The following is a 15,899-nucleotide window of genomic DNA, read 5'->3' as shown; positions in this document are numbered from 1 at the left end:
AAGAGGGGAGGAATCGACCCCTGCCAGGACAGCGCAAGCGCAACACCTCAGGGCCCCCCAGGCCATGGCAGCGCCAAGGGACAACCCCCAGGCCCCGCAGGGGCCACCGGCCGGAGAGCAAACCCAGGAGCAGGAGCGCCCCCTACCCCAACACGGCCCGCGCCCCCAACCCAACGCAGCAGGACGGGGCACTGCAGGCCCTCCAGGCACCCCACCGGTCCACAGCCCCAACCCCCCCCCCCCCAATCACCCACAACCCCCCACCCCCCATCCACCCCAATCCAGCCCCAGGCCCCCAAACCCCCAGACACCCCCCCACACCCAGCGTTCTTGGTGAAAGCTAACCCTGTTACTGAGTTCGCTAGCTCGCCGACTGGCGAACTCTACCCCTAAACCTTGAATGTGACCCCACCCAGTGTATATATAAGTGTGTGTGTGTGTGGTACATACTCCTTTAGTGATGACGTAATGGTCGCAGCTCGATGGCGCATTGTCGCAGTTTGATGACGTATGCGCCAATTCTTGCGTGACTGCGCGTGAACCGTCACTCTGTCAACAACAATGGCGGATAGCCGTGTCGTAGTCATTTTGCGCAGCCTCCTTAGCTGCTTATACTTTTGCAGCTAAATATTTTGCTTCTCTATTCATTTCTCCTGTGATTGTCTTTTTCATGTTGATTCAATACATGCAAAGCCATGTTTGTTCTGTAGATTGCAATAAAGTTAGAAAAAAAAAGTGTTTGTCTTCTTCTACGCTTTCCGTTAACTCCCTGTGGTTGCTCTACAGCCCCACTCCAGACTTGGCATATACATTACAGCCGTTAAACGTCCTCAGCGTCTTCTTTTGGACACACGCAAGTCTTGAAATGATTCTGTGTGAACGAGATATGTTTGAGAAACGAAGCCGGCTTTGCTTTAGTCTGGACAGGGCCTTGGTCTCTTGTGTTTGTTCAGTCGGTGTGGGTGTATTGTCTGTAATGTGTGAAAGTTTGTGTGTCAAGCCATCGCCACAGCCAAAGTCATCGCCACAGCCAAGTAGCCAATGTCACAGCTAAGTTGTCCCAGTCACAGCCAAGTCATAGCCACTCCATGGCAAGTCAAGTCGAGGTAAATCAGGTCCTGTGACATCACGCTCGTTCCAGTCATGGCGACCAGTCTGCTCACTTCCCGTCCAGTCACGGCGACCAGCCTGCTCATGTCCTGCCCAGTCATGGCGACCAGTCTGCTCATGTCCCATCCAGTCATGGCGACCAGTCTGCTCATGTCCCGTCAAGTCATGGCAACAAGTCCAGTCATGTCCCATCCAGTCACGGTTGTCTGCTCACCTTTCTCTCTATGGTTAATAAAAGTACCACATATTGCACTTGATTCCTGCATTTCGGTCTACCATCCCTCATCCACTCACATTCCATCATGACAAAAATTAGACTTCAAAATGTAAAAAAGATTAAGAAAGTAGTTGCTTGAGAAACACAAATGGCATATGGGATTATAGGAAAACAATGCACATGGTAAAAGTTTTACACCCTCCATTTGGTATTATTATTGTTATTATTATTTTCTTTATTTTTATTTTATTTATTTTTTTGTTGGCGGGTGCACAAGCCAGAACTGTGTCTGTCAACAATAAAATAAAATAAACATGAAGCCTAATAAGATACTGTTATTTCCTTTAAGACCCTTAATTAGAGACGCATCAGTCTAATGTTGTTTATGTAATTTATTTACTACCCTAGGGATTTGTATTAGAGTAGATTTATTTTTGAGTGAATTTGTTGATGTCTCCACCCAAAAGAAAAAAAAAAACATCCATCAGAAGGGCTAATTATTCTGTATTCTGAAAATGATGAGCTGGTTCTGGAGTACAACAAAGCCTGAAACTGTGATGTTCTCACCATCTGTTACTTTGAGGCATAGTTTCGTCTTATTTAATGTCTGAGCATTTCATCGTGGTGGAGAAGTGGACAGGGAAAACATTCAAAATGTGAATTACTCCAGAAGTGTGGAACTGCCAATGTGGAATAAACATTTTTTTTAATAGCAAATACATTTGAATATACTTGTGAATATGTTTACACATACTTGCAAATTGTCATGGTTCGGCTCTCAGTCCTGTTGTGCTGTATTCTTTTTTTTTTCTGTTTTCTTTTTTAGTGCCAGAGTGAGTGGGGGGCGTGCGTTCCCCTCGAAGCACGCACCTGCAACACATTAACAATCAGTGGACTTTAAAAGAGACTTCCGGAAGAGCACCCAGCTGTCAGATTATTCCTTGCTCATCGTCTTGTCCAAACCAACTCTGCACTAGAGTTTTGCACTTCCTGCCCATTGGCATTAGCTTGAGTTTTTCCACGTGTAAGTTATCCACGTCACTTTCTGTTGTAGCTTTTTTGTGTTTATTAGCGATTTTAGCTTTTTCTATTTCCTTGCCTACTGCAAGCGTTTTTCGTCAATTGTATCCTCCTTGCCTTTTGCAAGTGTTTTTTCATTACTCTAATATTCCTTGGTTCCGTGCAAGTGTTTTTGTAGTGTTTATTCTTGGAATAAACAACAAATTGTATTTTCCTTCCCGAGCATATTTGCAAATATGTTTATTCGTTCGAATGTAGTAATACCTAATCATGTACTAATGCATAATAAATTACATTAGTGCGTTTGAATGTACATGTAGGCTAAATGCTAAAAACTTGTTTTTCCATAATGCCATAGGGTATTAATATGCTCTGTAGAAAATAAAAGAAAATCCACAGCACTATCATGATGTTTCAGAATGTGTGTAATTTTCTGTAGTTTAGAAATTATATTTTAATCCACCAGTTTCATTCCCCAAATCCCCTGTGTGGTGTTAAGTGCAGTCATTCTCCATTACACACTCAAAAGTCATTTTATTCTCATATCAATGTCAGCATATTTATTTTTCAATAATAAGAACACATTTCCCTCATCACCCGGTGGCTTAGTGCAGATAAACAATATAAATACAAAACTCTCGTAAATCTCAATACACAGACTTGAAGCTACTGCTTATTTACACAAACCTTTTTTCTTTTCTTTTTTTGCTTTTCCCGCATCTAAGCAGTCTTTTCAATCGTCCAGCGAAAGCTGTCTAATTACAGTAGGTCATTTGCAGTTCATTCTTCTCTCACAGAATGCACAAATAAAAACAAGTGAAAAAGACTTTGTTCGAAAACAAAGAATACTAGCTTAGTGGTGCTGTGCCGTTTCTTCCTTCCACTCTACCATTGGCTAATGCCAGTGTAGCAACAGCACAGGAAAGCGGAGACTTTACCCATCTTAAAGTGCTACAAACAATTCAAAATTCACTTTACAAACACTCTGATAAGAGGATTTACACAATATTGACAGTTCAGGTATCAAAAGGTGTGACTTTTTAAAGAAACTGGTGAATCTGTACTAAAATTTGCCATCTTTGTTGCTGAGGTGTGAGCCATAATGCATTATTAAGCTATAATACTAGAGAGTTGCTCTATTGCCAAAATGTGCAAGCAATTTACACAAAGAACAAAAAAGAAGCAAGTGAAAGCAATATTTTCCATGCATGGAGATACAGTATCATTACACACTGACTGCTACATAATTTGCAAGTGATGTTTTTCCTCTGGCTCTAGCAACAGAAAAAGTTAGAATACACATTGCCCTTTACAACAGACCAGGAGAATTTTTGTTGCCTCCGGACTGCTTGACATCAATATTCAGCTCTGTAGGAATGTTTTCACTATCTTCGACAAGAGCTTCCAGTTGAAAAACTGCAAAGTCATTTTTGTGCTGCTTTTTGTCTGCTGTCATCAATCCAAGGCAGCATTTGATACTTCAGAATCACGTCATTGATGGTTATTGATCAATGGTTTGGTTGGAGCTCCTTCCGTTGCTGTCACACAAAAAGAACTTTTCATGCAAGCTGAGGTCATTAGGGCTTTTCTTGTCCTTGGATTTTGAAAGAATGGGCCTGAGAGGTTGTCGTGTGGTGTAAGAAGGAGCCGAAAAATTAATATTGGATCACTGTCCAAACACTTGGCACCATCGACCGCTTGATAACTTCAATATTAAATACTGTTCTATGGCCATCATTTTAATATACGGTTCAAAACAGATTATTCATACCCTGGCCAAATGAGGAGTTCAAATGAATGTCTTGATTGAGTCTAGAACGAAAGTGGCAAAAACTAGTGTGTTAAGGGATACTGATGACAATTATTTCTTTTTGGGGTGGGGGTGGGGGGGGGTGTTGTGATACTTCTTTATATATATTTATCAGTCGTTCATTTTCTATGCCGCTTGTTCTTATTCGGGTCACGCGTGTTCAGGTGTTTTTCCTTGCCGATATTTTACATTACTCAAGCATTTGCGCTATTTTACTCACGTAGATCCTGATATCAGGGAAAACATAAATTTTAAAAAATCTTAGTTATACTGTGCACTCTGTAAAGATTTTGTGTTTGTGTGGTAGAGTGGAAAAGAAGAGGGGCAGAAAAACACATCTATACAAGTAATGAGATCCCACAAAAATTCTACTTTATTTAAACTGCAACTTTTATAGCCTGGTTGTACAGCACCTTTTTCTTCATATATGTACCAAAAAAAGGAAACAACATATTAGGTAGTGTTACGAGGTGAGTTGATAGACAAAATAGGAGCTAAAACAAAGGTGCTATTTAATGTCGTCACTTTTAGCCAACTCACAGTAAGAGAATTACTTTACACAAAAACTACTAAAACATAAGCTGGCCTGCTGTAACTGCTGGATAGCACTTCTGTTCATTTCAATATTAGTCTAGTTGGTTTATATTCCGCAACACCGTGTTATGGGATTTTTATGTTTTGATTTGTGACTGAATGTGAAGCTATCTCATAAGCGCTCTAGTTTTAATTCTACAATGTTGCAATGTATCAAACTGATTCACTGACTGACCATTTAGGAAGACCTTTATTTGCTTACTGCACCAAGTAGAATTTCTGGTATTTATTTTTTTTGAGTTTAGTTTATTTAATACACAATATTTAAATATATTAATAATTAATATAAAAAAAATATTCCCCTCTGTATTGCCGAGGTATCGAATCGGGGTCGGTATAAGCAGATACTCAAGATTAAGTGACTCAGACTCTGGTGCAAAAAAATTGATTGGGAAATCCCTAGTTCAGTTATTTGGAACAAAGCATACACACATAACCTTGAGTAAAAAGCCACATGCTGCTTCACCAAGTTCCCATTTGCAGCCTATCCCAGTACATTTAAATGACAATAGTCCTTTTTACAGTATTTAAACTCCGATGTCACTTGAAATTAATTAAATATTTTTATTTATTTAAAAAAAATAATAATAATTTGAGAACGTAAACTGGACTCCTCTCCACGTCTGCATTTGAGTAAATAAACATCCATGACCACTATTTGCATAAATATCAGAACATTCCAATCCAGTATACATTTTGGTCATTGGATATGCGTGTACAAAGGGTATGAATAATTTATAGACAAAGAAATTTATGACCACAAATAACAAATGTTAACCAAGTTAATATTCAGATATATAATTCACAAAAAAAAAGAAAAAAGTTTTAGTTTTTTTGTTGTTTTTTTTTATAGCAAAAACACTCTTTTATAGAAAAGTAAATCACTTTAACTGAACATTTGGCCAGTGTATAAATATTTTATGCTTAACTGGAAGTAACATTCTGGGCATTGACATCGTTAGAATCCAGGATTGTTTCACACGAGTTGTTATTTCATTATTGTTATTATTATTGTCATTATTATTATTATTATATATGGCAGTCCACAGCCACATAGCCTCTGGTGACTGTCTGTATACAACTCCTGTCAAACACTTCGGTTTCAAATAAATCTCGAGAGATATCATTTTAGGTGACAAAAATGAAATAACCCACACGTGCATGATGCAGATGTGTGGACGGACGTCTTGGACAGTCACACGCACAAACACACTCGCACACTGTTCAGTTTCGGACGTATGGCAGGATTTCGGACGTCGGCTGACTCCATCTCGTTCTCTCACTGCTGTTGCTGCTTCAGGCTGCAAACGAACAAACACAGAAAAAAATGTATTAGTCTTGTTTGGTGTCTGATGTGGGTTCATGTGACAAGAAATTGCTGTTTTTACCAGGGGGCAACATGGATGAAGCCCACGGGGAGAAAGCAATTCTGTTTGTGGCATGCCCAGGACCACGGCAAGTAATCTCATTTACCTTTAAATCCATGTGGCCTGCCATTCTTAATCTAGTGTATGACTGCAGAACAAAACAAAAGTGTTGAAACTAATAAGGAGAAATCAAATGAATATTTTTATACTCTGTGAGGCATTTATCTCCTTTCAAAATAATTCACCTGGCTATGCTTAAATTTTTTAAACAAAGCGAGCAGACAAAATGCAAAAATCCTTATGTTTAACTTTCATTTGGGGTACCTCAATTACCGTAAAGGTGGCCCTTTATCTAAAGCCACGGATTGTATGTCACAATGGAAGCCGCCGTGGCTGCATTCTGCCGTGAAACAAAGCACCTAGCACTTAATTCAAAACAAAGAGATGAATTACGCCAAAGAAAATCCACTTAATCAAGCATTTTTAATCACATTTGGACTCCCTGCAGAATAGCCAGATTTAAAGGATCTATTATTGTGACTAATCCCGATCTTTGGAGTGCAGCTAAATTTAATAAAACAGCAGGGCTGCTCAACTGGTGGAATATAAACCAAAATCGTTTTGGGTGGGTATGCTGACAGCTAGTTTTATTTAGTTATTTATTTATTGAATGAATGGCCATCTAACTTGTTTTGTCAGGCATTTTTCATACTGTTGTGTTACTGTTCTATTGCTTTGGAACAAAACTTTTATCTTGAAAAATCAAGCTGTGGCCGCTTTCTGTCCTCTCATTAAAACTAATTAATAATTCAAATGAGATATCGTATTCAGATTTAGCAATATGATGATGCATTCACTTTATTTATTACAAAGCATCAGACAGTATCTGCATCAGTATTTGCATCTGTGATACTGTGATTACTTCATTTAGAATAAAATCAATACCAACTCTTCCAGTATCAGGCACCAGCATCACTAGTGATATATAGTAAAGTGTGTTTTCATATTTATTATAGTCTCCTTTAGGCAAGGCAAGGCAGCTTTATTTATATAGCACAGTTCATACACAAGGCAACTCGGTGTGCTTTCACACAAGCAAGGATGCAACACCTAAAAGCATTTAAAAACAAAGCACGTAATGACATTCAGAAATAGAAAAGAAAAATAATTGACATTGAACAAATTATTTAAAAGAAAAAAAAAAGAAAAGTAGGATTCTGAAATTACTAAAAGACTAATCTGTGAAATTGATTTTAAAATTGTGCAAAAAACTTGAATCAAATGTAAATCAAAGGTATGGAAGAAAGTATTTACACTTGAGGCTGACTGATCTTATTCCGTTCGCTTGCAGCATAACAGCTAAATGTGGCTTCACCATGTTTGCTTTAAACTTTGGGCTGCTGGGTTATACTCAATCTGCATTTATCACATGCATTTGTCTTGTTCTTCCCCGGTTTCTTTGTATTGCTCTTGAAAAATGCAATTTACACATGTAAATGCTTCAAATGTTAGAATGATGATATGGAATTTCAAATATTATTTTTAAAGAGCGGCACGGTGGCTGTCTGTCCGCCTCCCAGTGCAGAAGACGTGAGATCGAGTCCGGGCTTCGGCCTTCCTGGGTGGAGTTTGCATGTTCTCCCCGTGCTTACGTGGGTTTCTCCGGGTACTCCGGTTTCCTCCCACATTCCAAAGACATGGACGGCAGGTTAATTGAACACTCAAAATTGTCCAAAGGTGTGATTGTAAGTGTGGATGGTTGTTCGTCTGTGTGCCATGCGATTGGCTGGCAACCAGTTCAGGTTGTACCCCGCCTACTGCCCAAAGCTAGCTGGGATAGGCTCCAGCGGCCCCCGCGACCCTTGTGAGGACAAGTGGTTAAGAAAATGGATGGATATTTTGTTTGGTTATGCTTTTATTGAATGGGCTGATACGTAAAGTCAGCTTTTTAAGTTAGCATTTAAAAGTGGCTAGGTTCTTTTGACACTGTTTGACCTTAGAGTAATATACATCTCTTTCTGAAGTAGATAAAACAGTGACGATAGAAAGTTGAATAAATAGTCAGAAAATGAGAAATGAGGCTGCACACAAGCGTGGAAAGGAATATTTAATGATATGCTGTACCATGAAAGTAGCAGAAAAAAACATAGGGTGGTTCAACTTTGTATCAATTCAGTATGAGGAAGAGATTGAAGAGACTTTGGAAGTGGGTTCATTTTCGGGGCACACTTGGTGGCGGCCTGAGTTGTGTGAAACGAAATTCTAACTTCAGTGCTCAGAATGAGTTTGGCATTGTGGTTGTGCTGGATGCAAATTGCTCATCTTTTTCTGTCTATAACTGCACTGGAACAAAACAGAAAAAGCAACAAGCAGCCATGATGCTTGATTGTCCCTCAGAGCAATACAAGCAACAAGAATCTCGCCCTCGGACTTGAGTCTGAAGTGCTAAATGAATCCTGACATAACAGACAAGGTGTAGGGGCCACTGGTCTAAACACCATGAGCAGTATCGGTGCTGCCAGCTTCTGTAAAGCATGTGTCCAAACCTTCCAATTAGGACGCGATGGAGTGGTGTTGTTTTTGCAAGGTCCGCGATACGGGTGGATGGATGTGGGACATTTTATTCCATACGTACGGAGGCAAACACTCTGCTCACGTCTCACTTTGTTTACCTCTGTGAGCAAAGGTAAAAGCAGACAATGTGGCGTAAATGGTTATAAATTTTAATTAAATTCCCATTTGTATGAATACTTTGCATACAGTAATAATTACATTACAGTAATAATTGCTAGGGGTGTAATGCTATGTATTCAAATGAATATTTTTCAGTATGGCTCACTCGGTATGGTACAGAGGTGGTTCCTCCATGGAACCTAATAGTTAAACAACAGAAAGAATAACTGCCTTTCACTCTGGTCACATGTCTACTGTGTAAACAAATGCAGTGCAGCTCAGCTTCAGGCTAGTGGTCATCTTGGCTAATGTTTCAACCGTATGCACTCTAAAAACAGTTGGGTCAAAAATGGAGCCATCCTCTACTTTGGTCAATTTGACCCAACTTTGAGTCAAGAAATTGGTTGGCATAAAGTGGATCGGCCCTTTTTTTTTTTTTATCCATAATTGGGTTACTTGTGATCCAACTGTTTGTATAGTGTGTTAAGTCATCTGAAAAAGCATCCCATGAATATTGAAAATCAGTGCAGCATGAAGAAAAAATAAATCAACTTCAGCTGCATTAAACAACCTCTCTGTGGCTCTATAGATGAGCCATTGGTGTTTTATAGTATAATCATTCAACCTGCTCAAACTAGGGCTGTTGCACGTTGTCTCTGCTTATTTCCTAAAAAATGTTTTTTTTAGAATCTTTCTTTCATTGAAGAAGTTACGGTTGGCAATTTGCAGATTTTATTTTATTTTAAGCTTTATTAAATATGTCCTTTTTAACAGACGAAAACAGTTTTAGTTATAATTTTGTTCCCTTGCTACCTCCAACGTCAACTGTGACCTTACAACCAAGGTACCACTACAGTCCTGTATTTCCTACAAAACAAAAAGTGCGACGTTTGAATCATGAGGAACAATGAAAGGACAGAGGACAGGCAGAGTTAACTAAATGAATGTAAAGTACACTGCAGCGAGGTGATGGCATACAAAAGGCGTGCGGTCTGTGTGGGTCCATCTTAAGTGAAGGTTTTAAGCCCATAATCTGTCCCTGAACCACACATGTGGGCGGTGAGCTATATGAAGATGAGAACATGAAAGCAATAGAGATAGTGTACTCAGCAAGTGAAGGTCACCTTGGCATCTCTCATTTGTGTTTCCATGTGTGCCAGGTACAGCATCAGTGGTTATGGGTGTAGGCTGCAGTACTGTGAATCATGATTAAGGTGTGCTTTCTTCTTACTATTGGCATGGAATGTTCTTTGGGCTAGGACATCATTATGCGATTGAGCATTTTGACACCTTATTTGAGGACAATAGCAAAGTTACCTGACAAATTATGAGTGCAGCTGGCAGTTATTTAGTAAATTCTTCCTATTGTTACATAACAGTGGGGCGGAATTGTAAACTCTAGCAACCTTTTTGTTTGCATTTGTATGTCCTCTTTAAATAGCCATAGTCAAATCAGATCAGCTCAAAATGAGTTTGTTTGTATTATTATTTATTAGGCTTTGATATTCAGAAATAATAGTAAAAGTGTTTACTAAGGTAAGTAATTTATGCCCCCACGAAGATAACAAAAGAAGAATGTGTGTGCATGGCAGATGCGATAGCGGGAGAGGCTAACCAACAACAACAGATCCAATTCCAAATGCATGTATGCAAGCCTGCCCATTAACTGGTCAATCGCTTCCTACTTAGCACTGTAATCTCTCGTGCTCTCTGTTGCCCCCTCCCTGCATTTTACCACCACCTCCTGATAAATGTACATTAGCTGGTTTTGCAGTTTGTGCAGTGCCCTCTGTGACACTGATGACAAATAATTAGCAGGGTGAGCAGGCTAAAAGGATTGTCCTCGACTTCACCAGCACACCCTCAGGGCCTTTCGTTCACGTCAGCATCAACATTGCACATTGCCGCAAATAAACTGTAGACAACACTTACAGTTAATGTCAGGCCAAAGGTCAGAATCATTAAAGCACCCAGCATACGTTATTTATTCCTTGTGAGGGATGCAAACATAATTGATTAGTATTATTTTGGCTTTTATAAGTCATCTTCAATACTTGAAGTTTTTGATTGGCCTTCATACCTCAAGTATGTAACGCCTAAGGAGGAATGATTGTAATGAATTGCAAAATAGTGCACCTTTTTGCACTTGTGAGTTCAGCTAGCCAATAGTCAGGCTTGCTTTATAAAGGTGCTAACGCAGATCATCGGCAGTTGGTGTTTATGCCAGAGGCTTTCGCAAGGGAGCATAGAGAGCAAAGATTATTTGTGATATCTTTTACTAAAGATTTAGGAGAAAAACAAGATTTGGTAACATTGCAACTTCTTAGAAGAGGTAGCAGGAACTTTGGACCACATTTTGAATTAATCAAGAAAAGAAGAAAAGTGGATACGGTTGTGAATATTACCTGCTGCTGTAAAGTACAATACAATGTTTTCATGCAGCCAATAATTCCCTTTAAAACCTGAATATTGGTAATATTCAACTTTTTAAAGGTTATGTAAACATGCGCAAAAACTTGAATGTGCTCTTATTTGGGTTTTTAAAAACCCCATTTGTAACTAGAATATTTGTTCATTTAACACATTCGGAATATTAGCTCATTCGGAATACCTCGACTGAACGGGACATGAGTTTGCCGTTGTGCATTCTCTTTCCACAAGGAATCTTGGTCTTTGGAGTACAGGAATGACTTGTATGCACGGCGCCGTTCGACTCACTAAATGAACCTCACTCGAACACAGGAATTTCTCTGCTGCGTTTTAATGTTACTTTCTGTCTCTATGGCAAAAATGCCACAGTGTGTATACACGTGTATTTAAGTCCATGCTTCTGCCGTGTAACCCACCGGAAATACTCAAGCACAGGTAAACAAACCTGACGATGCAGCAAAGAAACACAGATTTGGAGCGAGGAGAAAGTTAAAAATGGAAATGGCGACTATTAGCATAATGACATTGTCCATGTTACGCGCTTTTGAACGGCGTATTCCAATTGAGTACAATGACCATGTATACAGGAATTTTGACCAAATATTGACTGCATGTAAACATAGCATCACAACAAGCAGCTCAGTTATTCTAATAACCACCATTGGCCAGTATTATGATTTGTTCATATGATAGTAAACTTTTTTTTAAATAATTAGTTAATATGTGTTTAAAAAAAAAGTATAAGCGTAGAAAACACAACACTAAGGTTTTTGTACAGTACTAATGAGAGCAGCACCCAATATGTTTTGCAATGTTGTACTTTGTTTTCCAATATTTTGTCAAATGTAATATATTGTAATTGGAGTGAAACATATTATGAATCCTGTTATATCACAGTACTGTGTGGGAGTGTAAGTGAATCATTGTAATCTGACTGAATCAGACCCTGATAACAAGTTCCACCAAATATGGTAGTCCACAAGAACCTCATAAGTACCCCGCGGGCCTGTTCCAGAACTAGCCCACCAGTGAAATGTATCCAAATTTTTTTATTTTTTTTACCAGCAAATAATTTCAGGACATTCAGAAGTTAATATCTCACTGTTGCATTAATCAGTACTCAAGAAGTAGCTTTCAATTTTGGAGTGTATCATCTCTTAATTGTATTGTATTGCATCATTACATATTGGCTCATTTCATATTCTCTAATCTACCTACAAAAAAATATTCCAAGTGGATTTATAATTTTTTATTTTCTAGTGGAAGTTGACCATGCATGCAGCTGCCTACCGGTGCTTCTGTAGTACATTCAGGTAAGTACCCTGGCATCATTGCAACACATTGTGCAGTGAGAAAATAGCCTGCCAAATAGATCTCGTTATATCTCTGCTGTTATCTTCAAAAACAGCTCCAATTACAGTGAGCAATCTGCTGCGACAGCGTGCAGGGAGAATGGAGTGTTTCAAATGACCTGCAGCTGACGGTGAGCAAAACAGATGTGTGGGACAGATAAAGAATGCTGGCACATAAACACATGCAGCTGCTTCGTAGCGGAGCAAAATCTGTTGTGGCTTTACCGATGACACATCCCAAATGTCCAACACACGTAGAGCCATGAATAGAGGTTGAAGAACACAATTTTCATGCTTGTTTCTTCAACGAGCGTTAAGATCTTGCTGCTGTCAGCTGTGCTTTCATCTCCCCTGGACGAACAAAGAAATACGCACGGGAAACTTACATATCCTCACTCTCTTGAGTGATCATTAAATTATACCACTAAAATAAAATTAGTAATACATACAATGAGTACAGACGCTCCCCTACTTACGAACATTCGAGTTACGAACAACGGTACATACGAACATTTCTGCGCGTACAGTATGTCGAAAAATGTTCGGAAAGAGATGCTGTAAGTTAGATTTTGTATTGCGCGTAGTGCTTCTTTCCGCCGCTAATACCGACGCTTGGCGCTGTGAGAGCTCATTGGAGGCTCAGCAACGTGTCGAGGAGGAGGAGGAAGAAACACCGGTCCCAATAAAGGAGGAAATAACTTTTGAAGCCGATTCCAGCGACGACGAAGAATCTCTCATGATATAAAATCCTCCCCTTCCTCCTCCTCCATCATCTCCTTAAGCATCGAGTACATCTTCCAAAAGTAAGTTAAACGTCATTTTATTTATCTTATTACGTACATGTACATACTGTGTGTGTCTCTCTCTCTCTCTCTCTAACATACGTAGTACAGTACAGTACTGTACGTATTCTCTCCATTTTATTATCATTTTAAGTTTTTTTCAGTACAAACCAATGCAGGTTACTTGTACAAGCCTTAAACATACTTATATAAACCTTCAATATACTTATATAGGCTTTAAACATAAATTATAATACAAAATATAGCACTGAAGCAACTTACGAACAAATTCACCTTACGAACGATCGTCCGGAACGTAACTCGTTCGTAAGGTGGGGAGCGTCTGTATTTGGTTTAGTTTTTCGTGTTTTCTGGAAAAACTGAACAAATGACGTAGGCCATTCATTTAGGGGAGTGACAATATTCCAATACATTCTGACCTTTTCCCCCACATTTGCATTTTTGATATATGTTTATAAAAAAAGGAATACTAATTCCATCCCCGTTATCTCATTTGTATGAGGTCACAGTCAGCATGTTTACATGATACTAGAGACAAACTGTTGCATTAGCCTACTTTAAAGGTATTAGAGAGAACTTTACTACAAATTAAGTTGTCTGATTCACTTAAAAATCGCTTTATCAACCTGTAAACGACTTGTACTTATAATTAACAAAAATAATAATGGGTACACATACGCACTATTGAGAAAACTACAAACAGCCGTTGGGCTACTCGTTCACCGCAGAATCCTCTCTAATACCTTGAGCCAGGGGGGTCATTCTTGGATTTATTTCATGTCTGTATGTGAAAACAGTGTACAGTTACTACAAGAAGGGAACCATCTATTTGAGGACATGTGGATGACATATCCAGTGTTTAATTGGGGGCAGGGTGTCTATTAGGACAGCCACAATTTGAGGAAATTGGGTATGATACGGAAAAACTACAATCAGTTCAAAAATATAGTTTTGGGAAATTGCTTTTTTCAGACGTCTAATTGACTAGCATGTCCATGCATTTAGGGGTTCTAATAGGACTGGGCATAATAATCCATCAATTGTGTGAAATGGTTTGTTGATTGATTGTGTCTTGAAGCAATTGAGGCTAAATAGAGTGCAATACTTGACTGCAGACGCACTGTTGATTTGATCTTTACTAGTTCAGTGTGTCGACATCAGCTATGGGACGCTGATCAACACAGCTTTTCTGGGCAGCATTATTCAACTCAATACATCAAAACATTCTGAGAGATACTTATTAAATTAACAAATCATCGATTGAAGTGACAGTTAATTTTCCACATCAAAATCAAGAAAACTTAATAAAAGGCCTCCTGTTGCTTTGGAATGTGTTTAAAAGCCTGCAAATGCATTTCTCTCATGTGGACATAATCTAAAACGTGACTGTGTGGCCCAAAATAATAAACGTTTACCAAATGACATTGAGTTGTTTTGATGTTTGTGTTCATGTCATGTGGGCCAACACTAAGGCGACATACAAATCATCGCCTGTGGAACCTCATGTCACCTTATTTTTCTGCTCAGATTCTATTCCAGCCTGTCTAGCACATTGAGTGTATTTCCATTCACATGTCAGCAGAAAAAGTGACACTCGGCTCAATGTGCTGCACAATACAAGATGACAGGGGCTTTACATGCTATCATATCATGCCCCAATTTTGACTGTGCCGCAAAGATGACAAACTGCACACTTACTCGCTTATAACTGGAGAGTGTGCACAGTAGCGTGATTTAGACAAAAGTGGTTTAACACGGAGTCAAGCGCACAAATTGAGTAACACCTGAGTGACTGGAAGAGGGCAGAGCAAGTGAAGTTGATGAGGTAGAACCCCTTGGTCTTGTTCTGATCCCCAGAGGATAAATGTTGGTTTAGACCTATTTCCAGTACCATTCGCGCAACTAAGCCAACCCAGCGTGCCTTTGCGATACGTCTGCACTTTAAAATGGATTGTGCTTCCAGGGGCTCTCTCCCATGGACTTTTTCACACTTCATGCATACTGTAAGTTTGCAGCAGACTCACTTTCAAGGACTTACCCAGAATGCACTGCAGTGAATTGGGGGGCAGGGAATTTCCAAATATAATTTAATCAAATTTGATCAAACATTGCCACAGTGCAGTATCTGTTTTTGGCCACATTGCTGTCTGGTGAAAACCTTTTGTGGCACATTTGTTTTTCCAATAATGTTTCACAGCACAAAGTCCTAAAACATTTTTAAAAAATATTTTGAAGCCACATCTGATTTATAGATCTCTATTATGAAGTATGAGTCATTTATTATAGGTAAAACGTTTCCACAAAGATGGTTATCATAGCAATGCTTTCACAATTTGACACTCAAATTAGCTTTATTTCGGCTTACTAGAAAAATCCTAAACGTGTCTAGGCCTCTTATGGGGGTGCTGAAGCACTCATAAAATTAATACAAGCACACCCAAAATTTTAGAGCTCTTTTTTTTTTTTTTTTGACAGAGAGCGCAGTATTGTTCATTTGGTAATTTTACCGATTCGACATGTCGT

At 39.0% G+C, this 15,899-nt stretch overlaps 1 protein-coding gene across 2 annotated transcripts in view; it reads right to left on the bottom strand.

The window, feature by feature from the left end:
• Window positions 1-2,892: 2,892 nt before the first annotated feature.
• The window catches only part of LOC144061952 (zinc finger matrin-type protein 4), an 88,154-nt gene continuing 75,147 nt past the window's right edge, over window positions 2,893-15,899 (bottom strand). For both annotated transcript variants that reach the window (XM_077582910.1, XM_077582911.1), the window contains exon 7: window positions 2,893-6,052. In XM_077582910.1, the coding sequence (XP_077439036.1) occupies window positions 6,031-6,052 (22 nt within the window). In that variant the 3' untranslated portion in view covers window positions 2,893-6,030. The remainder of the gene's footprint in view (window positions 6,053-15,899) is intronic.

This window comes from Vanacampus margaritifer, chromosome 12 (genome assembly GCF_051991255.1).
Source record: "Vanacampus margaritifer isolate UIUO_Vmar chromosome 12, RoL_Vmar_1.0, whole genome shotgun sequence".
Taxonomy (NCBI): Eukaryota; Metazoa; Chordata; class Actinopteri; order Syngnathiformes; family Syngnathidae; genus Vanacampus; species Vanacampus margaritifer.
This window is presented reverse-complemented; position numbering and strand designations above follow the sequence as displayed.